The 24,175-nt window shown below is 29.2% G+C and overlaps 1 protein-coding gene across 16 annotated transcripts in view; it reads left to right on the top strand.

Annotated features, from left to right (window-relative positions):
- Positions 1-16,808, top strand: part of LOC106881143 (zinc finger protein rotund) — a 431,625-nt gene extending 414,817 nt beyond the window's left edge. For all 16 annotated transcript variants that reach the window (XM_052966235.1, XM_052966241.1, XM_052966239.1 and 13 more), the window contains 2 exons: positions 1,193-1,377; positions 10,026-16,808. In XM_052966235.1, the coding sequence (XP_052822195.1) occupies positions 1,193-1,377; positions 10,026-10,976 (1,136 nt within the window). In that variant the 3' untranslated portion in view covers positions 10,977-16,808. The remainder of the gene's footprint in view (positions 1-1,192; positions 1,378-10,025) is intronic.
- Positions 16,809-24,175: the final 7,367 nt, after the last annotated feature.

Below are 24,175 nucleotides of genomic sequence, written 5' to 3'. Positions count from 1 at the left end.
TGAGAGGCCAGATCTAGCTGGTTTGAACACAAAACAGGTAGAATATTTAGGCCAGATGTAGCCAGTTTAAATGCTAAACAGTTAAATATGTCTCAGCATCATTTACCCATTCTTCACACCATGCTAGTTTCAAAAGTACTTCAACCAGTGATTCACCAATGTCAGTGTCTCATTCATGTCACTTTTGACCTTCAGGGATATTAGACTGCACAGAGAAAGAAATTATGGTGTTGACAGTGAGATGGGCTCCTTACACAAATATGTGTGTGTGTGTTTGTATTAAATGTTTGTCTTTTGTCTCACAAACATTTGAAAGATTGAGACCATACTTTTAAAATTAGATTTTTCTCTCTATTTTTAGTGTTATATTGAAGTCAATTTTTCTGTTGAAATGAATTCATTTTAAGTATTTTAAAACATTTTACTTACAAACTCCTCTTTAAAATAGTCTCTTGGTTTCTGTATTTTCACACCATTCCCTTTGGAATTCAGTTTCCCCACCCACATCAGTTAAAAAATGCCAGCTCATTAATCTCTACCAACTCTAGTCTCTGCCATCAGTTGTAGCCTGCCTTACTTATATTTGCTATTAGTGTTGTTGTTGTTATTGCCCTTGTTAAGCTAGTTTCTTATGTGGTGGTTTATTAAGTATAACATTCTGTATGCTAGATGATAAATACAACTTCATACTTTTGTTTAGAAATTTAGTAAAAACAAACAAAGTAGATACAAAGTTGCTTTTCAAGGATATTGCTTATTACTTTCTACAAAATACATTTTGTGTTATTTCAGACATTAATGATTTGTTCTAGTGAAAATTGATTAAAGTTTATTAATGATGGATACAAAAAAATATATTATCTTAAAATCTGTTCAATTTTTTGGTGATGACCAGCAATTTTCTAGAGATTTTGGAAAACCGACTTTATGTAACTAGTATTCTATGTCTAGGATGTTTCAAGAGAAAACTATTGTGGCTTTAGATTTTTCATCAAAATTGTTTAGTAATTGACAGCAATTTTACAGTAAGCACTACAACATATGAATTCTTATATCTCATAAGAGGGCCATCAAATTTGTCTAATCTGTGTTAACAGCTTGTAATATTCTGCTGCAACTCTGTAGGCCTCTGCTATTTACAGGATTTGAAAAGCTTGTTATTAAGTTTCAATGTCATTTTATATGCTTACAGATAGTGTCAATCAAGATAATATGAATCGAGTTCAAGACTTACGTCCGAATACTCAGAGTAACGGAGGCTATCGGACTGCCCATGTTGGCTCATCCACTCCAGCTGCCAATGCACCCTTGGTGGTACCCCAGCCAGTGAAGCCCACCAAAGCTGCTAAAACCTACCAGTGCAAGATGTGCGACCAGGTAAGAAAATATTGTACTTAAGTTTGGATCTTTCTAGATGTTTACTGATACAAAAAAAAAAGAGTGAAATAGAGAATAAAGCTTAGAGAAAATTTTTATAGAAAGTAAAAACCAGAAAAAAAGTAAAATTAACTAGCAAAAAAATCAAAAAACAATAATTTATTTTATTTATTGTGATTTATCTGTTATATAAAATAATTTTGTTACTTTTAAGTTAAGTTAGCTAAAGAAAACCATGACAAACTGTGTGTATTTCATATAGCAGATGTTATATGAAGTACATGCATACAATTTGATTCAGAAAAAGTTAATTTTCATGAGATGGTCTTATTTAGAGAATGAATGTATGACTCTCTATGGTTAGTTCCCACATTGCTGATGTAGATTGGATGGATTTTCTAAACCCTCTAACAATGAAAACAGTATCATAACTGCTCAACTTTCTGGGGTTTTTATAATCTTCACTACTGGAGTCAAAATCAACATGCAACACTTCCAAATCAGTCAAATTTGGTTAATCATAATTTCTCTTTGACATTTCCTTGTAGACCATTCATATTTTTAGTCTTACAAATTGCATTTTGTGTGACGAAAACATTATTTTAGTAAAAAGAAAAGTAAATATTTTTCAAATTTCTTGTAGCTATAATAAACTGAATAACTTTCATTGCATGTTCATTAGGAAGAAAGTTAACTATTGTATGTAGAACGTCTGATGAGAACAATTCAAATAATGGGAATTATTGACAATGAAGAAAACTAGGAATCTTACATATTACCATATAAAAAGACGAAAGAAACTCAGATTTTCAGAGGCACAGAAATTGGATACTGAAATGTATCTTTCCCATGGGCATTTGTAAAATAAGTGGTTCTAAGTGAGAATTTTCATACTTATTCTGAAGCAGAAAAAACCCTTTTTACATAAAATATCAGTCTTAGGCATATAATGCAACTCTCATATAATCTGGTTACTGTCACTGATCATGACTAAATTATTAAGGTTATAATAGTATTATTGATTACTGCATAGTAAGAGATTTCGGTCCTCTTTGTCTTATATTGAGTATAAGACTGACAGGCTGCTTACTACACTACCAAGGCCTTTAAACTAATAATGATGCTTAGAATTCCTAGATTTTCCAACCACTAACCTGGTTTGATATTGCTTAACTTTAGTGATTAGACAAGAACCAGTGTTTTCAAAGTGATATTAATTACAAGTATTGAACTGTTAAGTTCCTTCTATCAAAGTTTCATTTCATATATTTTAATATTAACTTCTGGGCACTTTCAACCTTATCAAAACATTTTTTAATTATTTTTCTTTTTGTTTTTCGTTTGGCGGGAGAAAGAAATCTACCTGTAATGCTCTGGTATATAAAATATCCCCTACCAGTTAGTATCTTTTAGTTTGATTCCTAAGGATTAAGAGGAAAAGTTTTAATCAAATTAACTATGGGTATTGGCCCATAAAATAATATTTGTTAAACTTTGCTATCTCTGCTTACTTATTATTTTTTATATCATTTTGTGCATATATCTTATATATCTAAGTATGTGTGCAGAATTGTGTTATATCATTGATAAAGTAGATAAAAATTCAAATAAAACATGAAAAACAATAATGAATTGAAAAGAAAAAGAAAAAAACCCAAGAAAACTTCTTACATTTGATCCCCATCTGCAAGTCATCCATCACATCATGGCAAGCAGAACTAATCACTTTGGTGTCACTTGCCAAGTTGTGAGGCCTCACAGTTAGGATAGTTTAGCATAGTGTGTGAAATAGATTCTTTAAACAGGTGATCACATTAGGATAGATATACTTTCGCCAAAACTTTAATAATAAACTTCTTCCTCCTTCTTCTTCCTCTTCCTCCTTCTTTTTCTGTTGGGATAGTTTCTTAATCAAAACTGATATTTCAAATTGCTCAGCATCAACCTAGGGTTGTGCTTCATTGAAATGTGACTTTCCTAGCTGTAAAGTTAACTAGAAACCATGACAAACTGTTAAAGTTTCACTATAAGAGTTTTTGTATTATTCCTGTGATTTTTTAAATATATATTATGAGCAAATCCTCAATAACGGTTAGACAACTCTCTAAAAACATAGCATTTTTAAAACCAGTAATGTGAACTGGCCCATAAATAGCTAATTTAGAATACAATCAAAGTTTCTTTAATCAGATAATTACCTCATTTGAAGTTTACTAATGAAGTAAGTGTCTCAAGGTAATATTTACTTTATACTTTGAAAATGCCCATGTATTATTTAATATTCTAAATATAATTAGATTTAATAAGATCATCTGCTTTTCAAACAATATTTGAATTTTAAATGCAGTAAGCATAAAGCAGATTATGTTACTTTTTCTTTATTAGAAACCCTAAGAATAAGTATATCAACTTTTATTATCAGTCAAATTGCAAGAGCATTTCTAGGATTTTCTAATTTCTTGCAGCCATTTACAGTTTACTATGATTTCATTTTGAATGCTTAAATATTATATAAAAGTAAAAGAAAATAGATTTTACATGATTATAGTTTTCAACTTGACATATCGTTTGATAAATATATTTTCAGAAAATGTTATTTTCTTTAAAATATATCATTTCTTTAAAATTTTAATGAAATCATTAAATTTTAATAATGGATTTACTAGTATAACACTAACTTCATGATGGTGCATGTTACAAGATTTTTACAATAATTCAAAGACATTTTATGTGCTGCTGCATTCATGTTTACTTTTTCGTTACACACAGAGAAAGAAAGGGATCTAGAAACAGTAATTAGATATACTCTAAATAATATATGTATGATAATTCATCATCCAGTTAGTTAAGTAACACAACATTTAGGAAACAGCATAGTTTTTTCATTTGAAAATAATAAAAATCTTAAAATCTATGTAAATGATTGATGATTTATTTTTAAATGAAAATATTATGTTGTTTCATAAAGAAAACTTTATTTTACTTGTAGCTTAATTGTATGAAGAATTATCATACTAATGATATTTAGAAGGTATCTAATTAGCATGTCTAAATCCCACCATCCTTTTCTGTGTAATAAGATGGAAACATAATGCTGCAGCTGCAGACAGAAAATGCAAAACATTTCCCAAGTGTAATAGCTGCCATTCTATCTTGTTCAGACATGTTCCTTGTAATGTTATAAATATTTACCAAATCAAACACTAATTTCCTCGGAAAAACATTTATGATTCTGATGTATACAATATTGAACTCAACCTTCATTATTCGCAGTATTCAGACAATATTAAGATTATCAGTTGAAAACTTTACTGACTCATATGACATTCAACACCACTAAATTCAAATAATAACATTTTTATGTACTATTCCTCTCAAATAATAATCTCAATCTTATCTCCTCAGTTATATTCTCAGCATCAGCTTCAGCTAAAAAGGTGAACTTTGTATCCATGTAAAGTTTAGCATTGATTAATCTATGAAGATATCAAAAAGTTTTCCAATTATTCTTGTGCATTCCAGCTTAGTCAAATTGTTTGTTTCCTTCATTTGACAAAATTCTCTTAATTATACTCCATATTTTCATCAAATTCCAGCTAAAGCTTTCCACCTTCCACCATAGTTAATCTTAGTCAAAAATTTCAATATGGACACACCCCACTTAATACTCTAATTTTAAAAAAGCTGTTGTGGATACTATTTCAGGTTATTTCTAGTAATTAATATTTCCACTGCCCACCAGATACCTTTTACAAATTTCCTCTTTCTCATCTACAAACACAATCTAGACTGCTATACTTACACCTAATTTCAGCTGTTCCAATTACTCATCATAATCCATATTCAAAACTAAACATATCAAAATTTGATAAGTTCTATGACTTCTTAGAATGTTTAAACTTGTTAGTTAGTATATGTAATTATCATGGTCAACACTTTTTCTACAAGCTTTTCTTGCAACTTCTTTCTCACAGCCAATGCTGTGTATGTTTCTGTTCTATTTTATTTCCTCACAAAATAGTTATGTTCTGATCTTTCATTGTTTGACAATCTGAAATCTACCAGCAGAACTCATGTTACAATTTTACAATGGGCTTCAAGACTAGCTTTTATCCTGTCGCAGATTTCCTTGTCCCCTCTCTCTAAAAACATCTAGTTTCCCTATCAAATTTTATTGATTCCCCTCTTGCCTGAATGAAGAGCTCTTCATTATATTCATATCTAGGATAGTATTGCTTAAATACTGACATAGAAAGCATTCAGAAAAGCTAATTCACCTAATTACTAAACCCTCATATTATGTCATAATAGACTTAGTTCTTTAGATTTTGTTCATTGCATCTTTCTAATATACTCACTGTTCTTGTGTAGCACTCATTAGTTATCTTCTTAAACATAACATGCACAACATTATCCTTCAATGCTTATTCATAATCATCCATTCTCATATAAGAACATCTTCCATGAGTTTTGGGTTATGCTTTTTTCATTTGGATATGAATTTTTTTTTCAAATATGCAGATAGATAAAATACACACACTTATCACACATGTTACTACGTACTATCCAATCTTTTAAGCTTAAAACCCAACACCTCCAAATTAAGTTTTAATAATTAAAATCCATGCTGAATAATAACTATATAAATTTCATTTAGTTATTTAAAAAATTTTTTATGTTAAGTCATTATCAAATCCTTTTTCCTTTCAATAAAAATATTTAGATAATGAGTCTATGAGTCTATTTTAAAGTCAAAATATCAAGAGTAATATTTTGTCTTTCTATAACCAAATAAATACTAAAGAATTGCTGTAATATATCCCTTATATATGGATATTGCTGTCAAATTTTGATGGAAGCTTCCAGTAGAAGTTAAAGTTGTTATCAAATTACTTCACTGCTTGAAGCCATCTGATCTTTAGATCATCAATCAAACACTAAATACATCAACTTCTCTTTTTCTCATCTTAGGTCAACTTATTCATTTTCTGACCCTTAATTGCTCATCTACTAGATAGGGTTTAACACTGACCCATTTTAATCCCATTTTATATTTTTGAATTCATAAGAAACTTGAATTTTAAAAGTTTCTGTTTTTATTACCCAGCATTTTACGGAAAAGAAATTATGTTTATTCGTAACCGTTTTTGATAAGCTTCATTAATCATCATTCTTGTCAAGTTTTCTTTCCTAGAAGTGAGATTCTTCAAAAATAATTTTCGCTCTATAACTGATTATATTTGCATTCACTATACTTGCATACTCTTATCAGTGGAATAATGATTGTTATAATAGTTTAAAAACACTTCCATAAATGTTTTTTTCTTTTCTTTTTACTTTCCATTTGTGATAAAGCTATCCTAAGAAAAGATTACTTTATGTATGTTGATTCAGACTGTTGAAAAATATTTAAGACATATTCTTTTAATGCCAAAAATAATTATTTATTAAGCACTACCCCCTTTTTATTTATTTTTTTCCTTTTCAAGGTTAGTTGTAAAATATTAGAAACAATAGCAAGTAAACGTTTAGCAAATTTTCTTAACCATCACATATTTTACTTTCAATCTGAGCAGAAAAAGTATAATTTTACTTTACTTTGAAAATGTTTTATAGTTTTGTGTTCAATGTTTGAGGCTATGCATTTTGATCAAGTTAAAACAGGTGGATTCATAGAAGAAAAAAAGAAAAAGTTGGAGATCTTGTATATGAAATTATTTGGGGGAAATAATTTGTAATAATTTTATTAGATAACTGTATAGTTTTCATCATTATGTAAAGAATGAATTAAATATTTTATTTATTTAATTCAATAATTAAATTGCTTAAAGAAATTACACTGTGAAGGTAACACTGTAGATCATGTTAGCTAGTTGTTATTACATGTTAACTACAAATTCCTCAACAATTGTTTTGGCTTTCTAAATTGTGCAACTTAATAAAATATTTGCCATTTAAGTCTTACTGACATCTCCAAGCAATTTTTTATGAATAAATATGCGGTGACTGTTTATATTCTCAAATGTTAACCATTGTATTTTGTAATTAATATTTTATTGAAATGCCACTTATATTTCTTAGATGTTCTCACCCTTTATTCAGTGTAATCACTAAAAATTATAAGAGTAAAATTGCTTCTTTCACTTCTTCTGAAGAATACTTATTTGTAAAATTTCAGGGTTTTTTTTCTAATTTCTTTAGTTTCCTATAAAATCTATTTTAGAATATAGCTTATGGGTAACAAAATGATTCAACTTCAATGGCTATGCTCTCCAAACTAAATGATATTTGATTAAATACCAGTAGTAAGGCAACAGAGAAATATATTCATCAGCAAACTAGTTGATTTCATTCAAAATCATCTTATGTTGATCAAAATGAAACTAAGCAAGATGAGTAGAAACTTTGGTACTTTTTTTCACTGAATTTCTCAAGTAAAATAAATTCTATTTTCGATTAAACATGAACTTCCTAATAATTTACATTTAGCACTTCCTTGGAAAATATTCAACTACATTATTGTCTCAGTCTCTTGTATGGATTGGAGGAGTTTTCAATATAGTCCCTTTCTACATGCTTTCATTTACCACCATTGCATCTTATGAGAACTTAATTCATATTAACTTTCCATTTCTTACATTAACTGATTCATTTGCATCTTAGATGAGATCTCCTACTCAGAATGTTTTTTTTTATGAACAAAGTTTCTGATAATATGGAGACAACATGCAAATGTAATGAAGAGATTCCAGGATCTAACATAAAACAATATAGTTGACTAAAGGAGACAAAAGAAAGTTTAAAGATAACTACCTTTATATGAAAATTATTAGAAAGTAGCTGTTATGAATTCTCCCAATCTATGCTACTTTGGGAAAGCATATTATATCAGCAATTAGGTTGAAAATAATCTCCAATCAATTACACATCAGCATTAATTTATGCTTTGATAATCAAATAATTAGTTTTGTTCTGGGTGTGTAAGGGAAATTTTTCAGACTATTCTTTTTGGAAAAAAGATGCACATTTTACTCTGCATATAATACACCATTTGTAGTAACTTAGTCTATTTTGCCATGATGGCTTGAGTTGGGTGGATGTTTACATTTAAGCAGTAATTATTAACACAGATGTGTTTCACTGCTTACTAAAGTACTAAACAATACCCATACTAACTTGTATAAAGTATTACAGATACATACATCTCAGCTAGAAGTGCCAAATGTGAAAAACTGTTGTTACATCTTTGTCAGACATTATTTGGAAAAAAGTCTCCTCTACTAATTTATCTGAAATTGCAACTTTTCTTTAGAGCTTTAAAAGCTTATTGGACTGCTGCTGTTTAAAACATAGCCTACCTATGGTGTGTGTGTACATACATACACTTTACAGCAATTGATTAAAAGTCTTATTTTACATATTAAAACACAAGATAAGTTTTCAATGAGTAAAAAAAATGCCATTAAACTGTTTATCAGTAAAGAAGGTAAGCTGTCTTTTTGTGGAAAATGTAAATGAAAATGTTAACAGTATTGTTTGTAAATCTATTTTTCATGTTTAAGTTACTGGAAGAGATTGCATGAATAATTTTTTAGATTTAATATTCTGTTTGTGATATTTGAAGATAACTTCATATGGCTAGTTTCTACTCATCAATAAAATTTTTAAAACTTCTGGAGTTTTCAGCTCTGTTACTTGTATCTAAATAATTAAATTCTCAGTTTTCAGCAAGTCATATTGTTATTGTTTAAGTAACTTTTATTGGTACTTTTTATTAATTTCAGCTCTGTATTTACGTTATTGTTTATAATTATGAAATATGTTTTTTAATCATAGATTTTTTCCACTCAGCTTATATATATATGTATACATATATGTATATATGTATGTATATGCATGTATGTATATGTGTGTGTATGCATATTTACATATATATATGTATGTGTATATAAAATTAAATAAATCAAGGAAATTATTCAACTGGCACCATTTCCAAATTAAGAATTACATATATTAAATCTCAGCCTGTAGGCATCATCAAAACATCAATCAATTTCCATACAAAAACTGAGAATCAATCATGACATTAGGGAACTATGTGAAAAATAGAAGCAAAATTCTAATCTAATCCCAAAGTGTCAAACTGGATTATACAAAATTTACTTGTATGGAAAACATTTTCATCCTTCCTTGATTATGAATCATGTCAACATAGCATTGCAGCAATTATTGCAGCTTCAAAGTATGGTTCTATAAGTTGTCTACTGTTGAGAAAGTGTGAGGGTAACTGCAGGCTAGAAAACTGTGGGAATGCCTTGCCACATTTTGGGTACAATCATTTGTATGGCATCAATGGAACAGGGTATTTACAAAAGGCAGCTTTGTCCAACGGAATTACACATATGTTCTGAAAACACCAGAAAAGGTCACACTTTCAAAATCCAACCAATCAAATTGGTAATGTCAACCTTCTTTTCTGTTTCCTCTGCCTCCAGCAAAGGCACCCAACTTTTTTTTTTTTGTTTTCACTCTTTTTTTATATATATATATCATTCAAATGCCAGCAGCTTTTTCTTGGTTTAATTATTCTTCCGTGTAAAAATAAGAATGTCACTAACAGGTGAATTTTATTTTTTTGTCTCACTTAGGTGTTTACAACCAAATCGGACATGCTGATCCACTGCCAACAAATACACAAGCAGGATCCGAAGCCGTACAAGTGTCCCACATGTTTGAAGTGCTTTGCCAACTCATCATATTTGTCTCAGCATGCGCGTATCCACTCAGGCATCAAGCCATACCGCTGTGAGATCTGTGAGCGTAAGTTCACTCAGCTGTCCCATCTGCAACAACATATCCGCACCCACACTGGGGAGAAGCCATATAAATGCTTACACCCGGGATGTGGCAAGGCATTCTCACAGCTCTCCAACCTGCAGTCACACTCACGCTCTCACATGACTGACAAGCCATACCGCTGCAATTCCTGCTATAAATGTTACGCTGACGAGGCAAGTCTGCGGGAGCATATCCCGAAACATTCGGACACAAAACATTTAAAAACACACATATGTCGTATATGTGGAAAATCCTATACTCAAGAGACTTATTTAACAAGACATATGGCCAAACATTCACAGGACAGCTCCAATAAAATTTCTCCTCGTCCTGTTATCAAGCAAGAGCCAGACCATTCCAGTGAAGAATATGGAAGATCAGATCGACAGCCTGATAACTCTACAGGTTCTTGTGGGAAAGTTTCTTCAGCCTTCATGCCGATTCCCCACCAATTTGGCAGTCCTGTACCCAGCAGCACGACAGCTTCCACATACCCATATGGCTCAAGTTTAGGAGCCAATAGTTTAAATTCCCCTTTGCCCCATATTTCATCAATGACTTCTCCACGTTATTTTCCTTATGATCCCTTAGGATTTCGTAAATCTGACCCTCCAGAAAGGAATTTGAATGTGGGTATGTCTTCAAGAGACAGTATGCTTGCTAATAGCCTGCTCAGTTTACAACATATAAAAAACTATGCATCTCAACAGATGCCATCATTTACACCAACCTGTTCCGGTGGAGGTTCAAGACTAACATGATTCAAAAAGGCTCTTAGAAATTTCTGTGAAATTCTGTGAGGACTGCCAAGGCCTTGTCATTGGAAAAATATGAACAAAAATGGAAAAAAAAACAAGAAACATTTTGAATTACTTTAAAACTATTATATATATGTATGTATGTATATATATATAATATCAAAAATACTTAAACATGATGATGAGTTTGATTGTAAAAAGAAAATAATGGTGTAACAACAAAAAGGTTTTTGAGAATTATAAACTTAAAAGATCAATTGTTATATGAGAAAGAAGTTTGGGGATATTTATCTGAAATTTAAAAACTTGCTGGCCAAAACCCCTTTAATATATTTACAATTATTATTAATACTATCAATTCACCACTACTACTACTGTTCACATCAAAATCCTTATAGGATTTTCTATATTATAATGGAGAAATGGCGCCGGTCTTTCATTTAAAAAGTTTTACAAAAAGAATTATAAATACAATGCCAGAAAAAGAAAAGATATTGCAAACAAGCCAGAAGTTTATCCCAGCAGCACATGTATGACAAGAGGAGATGATGAATAATCCTGCATTCACAATGTTTAATATTTATTCTTCTGTGATGACTGTTTTTTTCTTTATTTTGTTTTTGTTTTAGTGTTGTTTTGTTACAGGTCATCTTTTAGTTATTTATATTTTTTAACAACACCGCCTGATTTCCAACATATCACAGCCCAATTCAGTGTGTCATTTAGAATATATTGTATGTATGTGTGAGTGTATGTCTCTCTAATTGAACACTAATAGATATTCCATACTTGAGTTTCATGTACTATTTTAGTGAAATACTATATGTATGGTCTTTCATACATATTTCCACAAACAAGAAGGGTTTCAGCTAGTAGTTGAAATGGTGTCTGGTTGGAACATCACTTATCATATCTAGCTGTTACCTCTTCAATACACTTTCTTTATTTCCAAGATTCTTAAGATGGTTCACTTTTCAAACCTGTTCATTATATCATTCACAAAAATTATCTCTCCCTGCAGAGGTAAAAATAATAAGCGTAAACATATGAAACAAACCTGATATTGCATTTAAAACTAATTTTCATTTCTTCTTTTTATAAATTAAAGGTGGTTTTTAAATTTTCATCCTTTAAAATTTAACTTAGAGATTAAATTTTTGTTTTGAAAATCAGTTTTGTTTCAGACACTTAATTTTCCAATATAAATTTTTGATGCTTGTTTCATCAATTGTTTATAATTTGAAATCTTGAACAAAAAGGTCAAGAAATATAAGCAGAAAATATCTATCTGAAATTATTATTCTCACACTAGAGACTTAAGATATTTACTTTAAAAGGTGGTTCAGGTTTGATAAAGCTTATCATTCATTAAACCTTTCATGCCTTTAGGAGAGGAGCAGACAATGGAGAGAATGTTCTGGTCCTGAAATCACCAATATTTTATCTGAGAAAAATTTGAAGCTATCATTTTTTTTTTTCACCTCTTCCAATTTTGAATATGGGAAAGATAAAATTTTCCAAAGAAAATTAAGAATTTGATTGATATTTTTTTTAATTTGCAGTATTTATTAAATGAGGCGTTGATAAGTTGTTGGTCAGATTTTATAAAGTAACCAAGCCAAATACTGTTTCCAGCATTTTTCATTGGATTTTATAGTATTTTGATAGGAATGAGAAAACATTCATTTTAGTTTTATTTTCCACATCTACACAGAGAATATTTCATTCATATCTTTGAACAAACAAAATGAAACTAAAACTAGTTCTAAAATAATATTCTTTCTACTCTAGGCACAAAGCCTGGTTCTAAAACATTAAAATCATTTCAATAATAATTTATTAGTATAAGGAAATGGATAAGTTTGTTGCTTTCAAGAAACTACAAACCACAAAAAAAGATGATCTAAATCTGATGCAATTATAGAAATGATTCACATCAAAGCATATTTTGGTTTTAGAAAATAATTATTAAAATATTTGCAAGTAAGCTGAAATGTAAAATGTGATGCTAATTTTGAGATTGCCTGGGACCAGTTCAGATTTTTTAAAGTGATATTCACTTTTCCAAAAATGTCTTTTTACTTTTAACACAGGTTTTAATTTAGATTATACAATAAACATATTTACAGCTTACTTTTTGTTTGTATTAGACTATTATAAAATTAATTAGTATGATATGAAAATATTGCTTTAAAACCATTACAATTAAAATTGATTAGTTTTGCATTCTGAGTTAGTGTGAGTCCATACTAATAAGAATTCAAATTAATTTCAAGCTTATTTGTACTATTTCAGAGTTTAAATCTGATTTAGATATTAATAAATTAACTAGAATTTTGAATAAAATAAATTACTTTCATGCATTAGAATATTCACATTTTACAAAGGATACAAATTTACATTTGGCAGAATAATGATGGATGCAGAATTTTGTGATTCAGTGTGAGGATAATACTCAATACTTTTCAGTTGTTGTCAATGTAATATTATTTAACTTATGCTTGTGTCATCTACTTAAATTTTTTTATTAATTTAGAGATATCTAAGAAGTTTTTCTATGTTAAACCTAGAATGTTAAGCCTAAAATGGAAGCTGCTCTGTTTTTCATAAATCTAATTTCTTTTTGTGTGTTATTCACTATTTCATTTTTTATTGTATTTAAATGTTATGGTAACATTTTACTCTTAACATAATGTAAATACTTTTCATATCTTTATAATAATGATTTAAAAGCCCAATAAAAATTACCATACAAATTGTATGTTTATTAATTACTTAGTGTCTTAATTAAAAGAGTTCCTAAATATTCTATACTCATGATAGAATATAGTAATATTGTCTTCATTCACTCAGTTTTCATTCCATCATTATTGATATCCACCTCTTGTAAATAAAGTCTGCCAAATTTCTGGTAGATATCTCATATGCTTTGTAGCAAATATTTTGATTTACAAGACATATCAGGTCTTTTGTATCAACAATAGTAACAATAACCATTACTCACTCAGGTGGTTATTGCTCATCACAAATTGACTAAATATTGTATTTGGTTTACTTTTCTTAAACTCTTAAAACATTAATTATCAGTTTAAAACTCTACAAAGACAACTAAATTTACCACTATAGTTTTAAAACTTTTTGATTTACGTATTAAATTCTATAATGGTCAAGGTTAAAATTAAGAATAATTTAACATTTTTTTTAAATTTAAGAATTGTTTATTTTGGTTACTTTGTAGTTAGGTCCTTTATGGTTGTAATTCCACTTATAGACATTAAATGTTAGATATTTAGTTTAATAATTGCATGAGAAGCAAAGCAGTTTATATTCACAGTTTGTTTTAAAATATAGGGCCAGTTGTTAATTATGAAAACATTAGCAATTATTATATTACCATATTATTTCATATAAGAATGAAAATACAACTCTATTATCACTGCCACTTCACTTCTTTTTAGTTAGAATTATTATTATATCTTCATTGAAATAAGCCCAAGTTCAATGACCTATAAAATCTGACCATAAACATTATTAATATAAGCCCTTGCATGAAAGATTTTAATGCATAGATAAGAATGTGTGTGTGTGGGTATTTGTGCATATGCACATACATATTGTATATACCTATCTATACACACATTTTTAAGAAAACATTTATTTTCCTGGATAAATGAGTATCATGTTGATATACATTCACATATGTATTCAATTTCATGTAAACTCAGATAGAAGCTAAAACTGAAGGACCATTTATGAACCAAACTGCTCACATGAAAACAATTGATATAAATGCTTGTGTGTTTGTGTGTTACTTATTTATTTTTTCATTGCACTGATCCCCATTGTATGCTGAGAGTGTAAACTTTCTAATGTTGAATGCTAGGTAAGTTAGTTATTCACTTCATCATTATTGCCACAGCACCCTGTTTCTATGTGTACAAGATGGTACTTGGTAATATGAAATATGTTTAGAGTCTTGCAGGTGCTGCTGCTGGCTAAACATTAAGCAGCTAGTAAGTAGTAAGTAACCACCACCATCATTATAATCATCATCATCATAATCATCATCATTCTCATCATCATCGTCATCATTGTCATCATTCTCATCTTCATTTCACAATCTAACAGACAGCTCAACGACTGACCACCACCAGGTATAACAACTCAATCGAAACAAGTTATTCATAATCACAGTGTTGTTATCCTGCATTTGGTTTTCATGACAAATGTCTACATTGTACATCTAATGATACATCTTTGTATCACACTGTTTTACTGTCATATTTATTGTGTACAAATTGTTGTTTTATACTAGTTATCTGTGTACATTTGGTAGGTATTCTTGCTACAACCTTCAACTGTTGAGCTCTAGATGTTTATGTTGGGACTACTGGAATGTCATTATTTTTTTTAATTATTTACTACTTTTGTTTTCTAACACCCACCCAACACACACACACACACACACACACACGCACACACACACACACACACACACTTAGCCAATTTCCATTCAAACCATATATGGGACAAGATCTCTAGGTGGATCTACCTAGTGCCCAATGTTCTTGATTAAGCCACCATTACCATACTCACAAGTGGCAGTCCTATTTGTATGACCAATGTTTTAAATATAGCTGTAAAACATGTCTTTTAGCCACCTATCCTAATACATATTTGTCATGGTAACAACACCAGAGAGAGTGAATAAACTTGATTGCTGCTTAGTTGGACTAAATACCTCACATCCATAGTATTATATATATTATGGTTCTCTCTCAAACAGTGATTTGCTTAATCTCTGGATAGTCTTGAAATACCATAATTAATTAGTACTAACTTTCAAAAGGTATGTACTTTACTTATATTAGTTTAAAAATAAAATAAGCTGAATAACTAAGATTTTATTGTTTCCTTAGTTGTATCGTTTGACATAACAGATCAGTCTCTCTGGTGTAACACATGCACTAAAGCTTTTTAGACATTATACAGATGATCCTAGATTATAAGGTCAGTAGATAAATTGGTCAGAAGTACTGATTATGACTTATTTTATCTATGTCTTCTAATTTAAAGTTCTTTTTGGAAGGTCAAGTAAATATATTCAAAAGGGACAATAACTTTTCTAAAACATTAACTTGCCGAATTTTCTGCTGTTTAAAGAACTATAAAAATTCAGATTGAATCCCACTCTGCCGATGCAGAGTTATTCTAAACTGCTGTAAATTTGATTGAGCCTCTAGGATAATTTATGTTGTTTTTATTCATCAAAGTTTTACATCCTTTCTTCTCCCTCCTTGCAATCAATCTTTTTTGACTATTTTTCATTGTCCCTCCACCTTCCTACTTTCTTTGGGAATAGCTAAATGTCTTTTAATCTCAAAGTACTGAAACGCCTGTTTGAAAATCCTTTGTTGTCTGAACTTTATGAACCCCTGAATAATGTGACAAATAGTAAGCTCTTTACACAACACAACCATTTAAGTTATATTGTAGTTCTACCAACAAATAAAATATTTTAAAAGTCTAGTAAATTTCTTTTATGGTAATTATTTTATCTAATCTAAAATTCAAAAAGTCCCATCTTATATCTGGCTGGGAATCAAGCTCAGCATTTCTCTCCTCTCTATGAGGCAGCAAAATGAAAAAAAAGAAAAACCAAAGAAGCAACCATCCTTAATGTTTTCTTTTTTTTTCTTCCTTTTTTTAAAACAAAAATCTGGTTGTTATACTGATGTGTGCATATATAGAAACTGTAACAATCTGCCAAGTCCTGTGCTAAAATATTTCTTATGAAATAAATGTATAATTACTGACATAAATTTTTGAAAATTGTTTTGGATTTAAATCTTATTATACTGGATATTGTTTGTATTATTTTTCTTAAGAGACAGCTATATTTGAGGATTCAGATAAATTACACTGAACAGTAAGAATTATGGACAGCCATCACCATGGAGTTATTTGTGATAAAAAACAAAAACAATGCTACAGGTTATTGAATTTGTTCTTCAAGTAAATAATAGAAAAATTACTTAAGTTAAATTATCAATTAACTCTCCTCCACTACAAGTGGCAGTGTTTAATAAACATCATTTTCTTGATAAAACAAACTAACTGCAAGAATGTCAAACACTGGCAAGTCTGTCCTCCACTTTTAATTTCTTTATATATTGATTTTTTTTTTTTTGTAAGAATTGTGTTTATAAGTCAACTGAAACTCAACAGAGTTTTGGTGCATATTTATTAGGCATGCTTATTACACAAAGCTTCAAATATTCAGCTCAAATTATGCAGTATATAGTTGATTAGGATGATAAGGTGTTGCTGCAACACATGGACAGTGTGTGGCACTTGGTTATTTCTTTTTCTATCTATATTTTGTATAAGATGTCTTGATCTTTATCAAATTCAAAAAGTGGAGCAATTAAAAAATATACTTAACAAAACGATTTCAGTTATAAACATAGATTCTTCAATAAAGGATATTTTTGAACATACTGATTTCTATAATTATTAGAAATTAGATCATTGTAGATTAGAAGCTCTAATGAATATATTTATGTGGTTAATTTGTATCAAATTAAAAAAAGGGGAAAATTGATGTTTTTGGTTGTAAGAAATTGAATTTTGGACTTCAAAAATTGATGGTAACCAGTTTTTCTCTCTAATTTACACAAGTTTAATTTTAAATTAGATTTTTCTTAAGTAATATTGTGGTAGGAAACATTGCAAATGATATTAAATATTGATATCTTTACTTTCATATAGTCCAACAACTTATCCAGTTTAATTTTGGTACAAAGAAAGTTGATTTGAACCTAACAGAATTTAAAGTTAAATAATGCACTTTCAAGTTTGGCATCATGTCATTGGGCAACCAAATAATAATAACATTTGAAAATATTCTTGTTTCTGTTTTTTTTTTTATATTGCATTTTATCATATTTACTTTGCAGCTTGAAACTGATTGAAGCATAACCATTTTTCATCATACTTTCGGTTTACATAGGGACAAGAGTTACAGATGTACAGATAATCAACTTCCAGATGTTTCCACTCACTTAATAATAAAAGCATGATTATTATTCTGACATATAAAAATAGCGTTCATCATCGTTAAGTTTTCCTTCCCTAAACTGATGAAATTTGAAACCTATTTTCCCTGTAAACTAGTTTATTTAAAAACATTTAAGGGAAATGTAGAATCCAAGAATAAATTATTGCCAGGAAAAGAATAGAAAGTAGAGAGGAAAGTGCTTTCTTTGTAGTGGTCATAATAATAGTAAGTAATGTTAAACCTATATTTTAGGGTTTTCTTCCCTAGATATTTTTGTGATCCTCATACACCTAAAATTTCATACACTCCTTTTTGTAAAAAAGAAGTGTATGAGAATTTAATTGTATGATGATCACAATAGTCCTTTAGAACCTGGGGAAAAAAATAAATGAAATTAGAGTTAATAACTTCATATTTATTCTTCACTACTATTAAATTTACAGTTATCCACACACCCACCATAAACAAAGAAAGCAATACATATTAGGTATAACATTTACAATACTCCTCTGTTGAAGTTTACTATTCCCTTGTAATGTTTTTAGAATTTCATAGGCTTCTTTCAATTTAATTTCTGGATTCTTTAAATAATTAGATTAGAACCAAAATTTTCTGTTCAAAACCAAAGAAAATCTGATTTGTAAAAATGTACTTTTATTTTTATTTAAATTATGTATTTACTTATTTATTGACAGTATTTATTTTCATTTTTCACTCTGTGGAAAGATTAAAGAATGACCTCTCAAAGACACCTTCTTTCCAACTACATAAGAAAGCATAGAATAGCCAATTGTTACTTTTTCCTTATCTTTCCTAATAGATACTATTTATGAGAGAATAGCTAAACATGGCTTCCAGGTATCAATTTCCATTCATTTTTATAAGTTTTCAGTTACATAGATGTGCAAAATAGTTTTAGCCAACTAAAACATGTAAATATATGAAATTATATTTTCAATATTTTTTTGTCATAATATGGTTTCATAGCTGCCAAACTGTATATTATGTAAAAAAAAAAAAAAAAAAAAAAAAAAAAAAAATCTGAAATTCACATTTAAATCACAAAAACAAGAAAGAAAAAAAGCACAAAAAGTTAAATATATTTGGACATCTTCTTGGTTTGATGCTATTGAAATTTAATTGTTTAATATTGGAAGGGATTTTTTAAAACTTATTACCATTAGCATCATTATTATCATCATCATCATCATCATCATCATCATCATCATCATCATCATCATCATCATCATCATCATCATCACTATTGTTATTTTTCTTTATAAGAAAATGTGCTTCACAAGGAAAGGAAAATAAATAAGCATTAGAAATCTTTTTCAGAATATAGGAATTAAAATGCAGATAATCTTTCTAAATGACATCTGTTATGTACTAAAAGGCAGTGAGCTGATTGTGGATTCAACAGTATTACACTGATAATAGATATATTGCAACTATGTTGCATATATATAATTTTATTATTTATTTTAATGACAACATCTTGCTTTAATTTAAATGCTGTCAAGCTTCTTAGGTCGAGCCCTAGTACAACAGTTGAACTTTCTATTCATATTTATATATTAAGTATATTGGTTTGTACTAAACATATACTTTCGCAAGTGGAAAAGTCATAAAACTTTAAAAAATAGTCATTGATTTCGTGTACATCTCTGGAGAGCCTGCTGTTTTTTTATTTTTATTTATTTACTTATCCTTTTTGGTACTGTCTGCAAGTGTGTGAACATACATGCTCCATACAGAAACATCATCTATTATTTAGGTTAAGAAAATTTTAAACTTCAAAAATATTATTTTTAATAGAAAGTATGGTGATGTTTTAGTATAAAACTATCAATAAAGACTTTACAAAACAGATTGAGATTCATACATAATTCTAACAATATTTTTCTTTTTCATCTAAGCTAACCAAAATCAACCTCATAATAGCAACAAAACTAGACATTGGTCAACTTGTATTAACTTTTGGTTATGAACACCATTGAATTAATTACCAACAAAATTTATTCTAATTTAACTAGTTATCATTGTTTTACTTCAATTAGTTACATACATAATATTATGTTATACATATGCGTGCACACATGCATACACACATACATACAGAAACAAGCACATTTAAGATTTTAAAATACTTGATATGAAATGGGTTCTTGCTATCAAATAAATTGCCACGATATAAATTTTGTGGTAAAATAGTTAAGCCAAGACATGTTGTATTTATAATTATTGATTGGTTCTTTCATCAGATATTCCTTCCTCCATTGGTAGTCAATACTCTCCACTGTTATTATTAACATTATACTATATTTGATAAGGTGATATATGAACCAACCAATAACAACATTACAAACTAAAGGAAAGCTATTTCCTTTAACTGAGTGAAGTAAAATATCTTTGGTGCTTAAGTCATTTTTGTCTGCAGTTAACTTACCTAATATGCACATGCTTGGCTCTCTATGTGTTACTGTCAAATGGATCATGTGAAATCTCCACCTTCTACTTGATCCTCAGTAATTGCACAAAATAGCAAAAACTCAAAATTATATTCCCTGATTCATATTTCCAAATCTCTTATTTGCTGTTGGTGGTTTTATTGTAATGTCTTTGCTTACTGTATATATGCTTTTGTTACAAAGAATAAATAAAAACAAAAAAGAAATTAGTAAACTACTTTAAGCCTATGTCTTTTTTTAAAATATTTTTCAATCTGATCCCCATTTTCAGTAGGTGTCATATTTGTCCCATAAGTGAAGTATTTTATTTATGACACAAAAAAGTAAGAGTTAATCAAAACTGCAGAAATAAATCATATTTTATGGCAGTTTAGTGTATTTAATGAGTGAAAATAAAAAGGTTTTACTGCCCATCTCCATATCATTGTAAAATGTATTAAGCTTTATAAGACTATATACTTATATGCACACACATATACACAGAATGTATCTCTTGACACCAAAATATATCAGTTCTCATGAATATATACACACACGCACATGTGTGTGTAGATATATATAATGTGCAACATTGCAAAACCATTAAACACACATGATTATATTGTTGGTTATCTACAAAAATTCTTTAGTCAATTACAGATGTGGACAAGTATAATTTACAAACTACTTGAATACAAATGTAGTATAATTAAAGTAAACACTATAGTTATCTCAAGAGCTGGGATAGTAACCAAACCTTAAAAGACTATTGCTACAAGATGTATAATAAGTAAGATTCCTGCTTGAACATTATAGCACTTTTCCTATACAATAAATGGAAACAGCTTGAAGAAATTAGTTGCCTAAATATGATAAACTACATGAATTGTGAAGGGTTTTCCATGCAGATATAGAATTTGATACTATTAAAAAAGCATAATTTATATTTACCTTTTAAGAAAGTATATTGACATGGATGATTAGAATTATATATTGTTTTAAGATGATTGAAGTTTTTTTCTTTTTCTAGTCATTTAAAATACATGGTATTATAATCAATTAGTTGATTACATTGTGCATCTATAATCTGTTTACTGATATTTTAATTTCATAACCATCTCACATTAGTAAAACTACAATGATCTGAAATAGCTATAATCCATTCTACTTAATGTGAATGCTATTCTTTTTTAAAGTTCAAAACCAAAGTTTCTAATTATAACTGACCTATGAATAAGTTTTACTTCACTTTTTCCTAAGGTATTATGTGAAAAATATTGCAAAATTTGTGAAACCATCCCATGTATCAACTGCAAACTTTAATATGCAATAAGTCATTTATGATGTCAAGAGGTTTGTTGAAACATAAAAACATAAACTAGTGACATTTGTTGTGTAACAAAACTGCTGTTTACACCATTCGTTATTACTAGATTTGTAACCTGTTGATCTATGAGAAAAAAAATGCATTCCTTTAAAAGAGAAACCGAAATAAAACTACTGCATCATGCTCTTGATGAACTTTACCAGCTTCATTCTAATTAGACAGATGAGGATATTTATTGATTTTTGAGACAGGCACTAGACCACACATCCCAGGGTACAGACCAGTCAATTATATCAACTCAAGTAGTACTCTTTGTATCAATTTCTGATGGATAGCAAACAAGATCAACTCCAATGGAATCTGGACTTGAATAGAACTAAATCTGCCTTCAAATATTAATGCAGGTACAACAGCAAGTTTCCAGCAACAGATGATCTGATACCTCTTTTAATCTGGACATAATCATGTGAGGACATTCACATTTCCTCTGACTATTATTAATAACATTTCAATACCAATCCTTCATGACACATTTGTTTATTCACTAGTAACGTATCTTGAAGGTCAAAACATATCCTACACTTGACTATTATAATGATACAAATGTTTAAAACTAAATTTAGTACCACATATTAACTCCTTGAACACTTACTTTCTGAGAAGAGTAGGTTAATGCATAACTCACCTCCACTACAGGAAATACTGTGTCCCAGAATGAAAAAAGAAAAGGCAAATATAAGCCCTTACAGTTATATTTCAAGGGAGGTCTCACTGAAGGCTCAGTAATTAGGAAGTTAGAGCAAGGCATTAGATTTTGTTTCTGAAATATTTGCACTTCCATATTATAATAATATGAAGGTGCAAATATTTCATAAGCACTATAGTTGGACGGTTGGAATAATGTTTCCAGCTTCATGATGTATTTCTAGCAAATAAACAAAGATGTTGATAGTGTTTAGTTGCCAAAATATTAATAACATGGTAGTAGTCTTCTAGAGATTTACTCAACCTTACTATTATCCCGTCTCTTCCAGTCCACTGAACTGAAAAATCCAGCATGAGTTTGGAACTAAGGATGCCAGAAAATGGTGGTCTATTGTATATTGTAAGACATCAAAAATACGAAACCATCAAATGCACCACTAAGATGGCTTTTCTGTTACAAAGAGATGGTTGCACTGTTTTGAGGCATTGCTCTGTTTAACCCAACTATTTTAGTATTAGTAGATTAAATAGTATCAGATGCACCAATTAGTAGAAACACAAATATTTATGTGAACATGAAAATCTTTGATCATCATCATATATTTTACATCATTGACTTCATCACATCTAACTCCATACAATCCTAAACAGAACTCTTTCCTTCCATTCTCTTTGATCATATGCTCTCACTTTCAAAAGAAAAAGAAAAACATGAGTATATAAAGTGTTAATGAATAAATCGTTGATGTATAATGAAAAAAGAAAACACAATTTGGTGCATTTAACTATTAGAAATTTGAAAAAGAACTAAATACAATAATTCATGTGTCTAAATGAGCAGAGTGACTCTACAAGTTACAATAATGTCTTTTGCAGCATAGAATCTCAGCTAAAATCTGGAACAAAATAATACATTAATAACTGTTAAATGTTTGATATGAGTTTTTCTTTTTGTCAATAAAATAATAATTTTTCAGACAATTAACCTAATTTATAGAGATGAAGCATTTTTTTAAATATCTACATCTATGCTGTTTTGATCAGTCTCCAATCATCATCAGGTATTTTAATCCAGAATGTGTAGAAAATTCCAAATTGTATTTGAACTAGAAACTTATTTGACAACTGAGGATAACAGCATTCTTTTATACTAGACCTCTAAGCATACTAGAGCATTACTGTGTCTAGATTAGAAATTAAGGTTCTTAAACTATATAGAACTATGTACTCACCCATTATAGCAACCAAAACATTCTGAAGAAGTAATTATTTTTTTTTTAATGTTCCTTCTCTGAAGATGAGATGTTAATAGTCTGAAAAATTATCTTATTAGCAATTGATGATAGTAATATCTAGGCTCATATATCAGATATAACATCATACTCGCTAGTCTCAGAGGGCTTGCAAAAGTCATGGGTACTTACCCTTTCTCTGGACTAAGCAAGTAGAAATATGTATATATGTATATATATATATATATATATATATATATAGCAATTATTTTTTCAGTTATGTATATATATACTATATATAAAACAGAGATGTGTGTGTAATCGCTTTTCACGTGAAATCGACTTCACCAAATGCTTCCATACTTGTGATGCGTGAATAATTTGACCTCGGATAAATCTTAGGCTCTTCATTTGATTTTTTTAATTAA

The sequence above is a fragment of the Octopus bimaculoides genome, chromosome 3, assembly GCF_001194135.2.
Source record: "Octopus bimaculoides isolate UCB-OBI-ISO-001 chromosome 3, ASM119413v2, whole genome shotgun sequence".
Classification (NCBI taxonomy): domain Eukaryota; kingdom Metazoa; phylum Mollusca; class Cephalopoda; order Octopoda; family Octopodidae; genus Octopus; species Octopus bimaculoides.
Note: the sequence above shows the minus strand (reverse complement) of the source record. Positions and strands in the feature narration are given on the sequence as shown.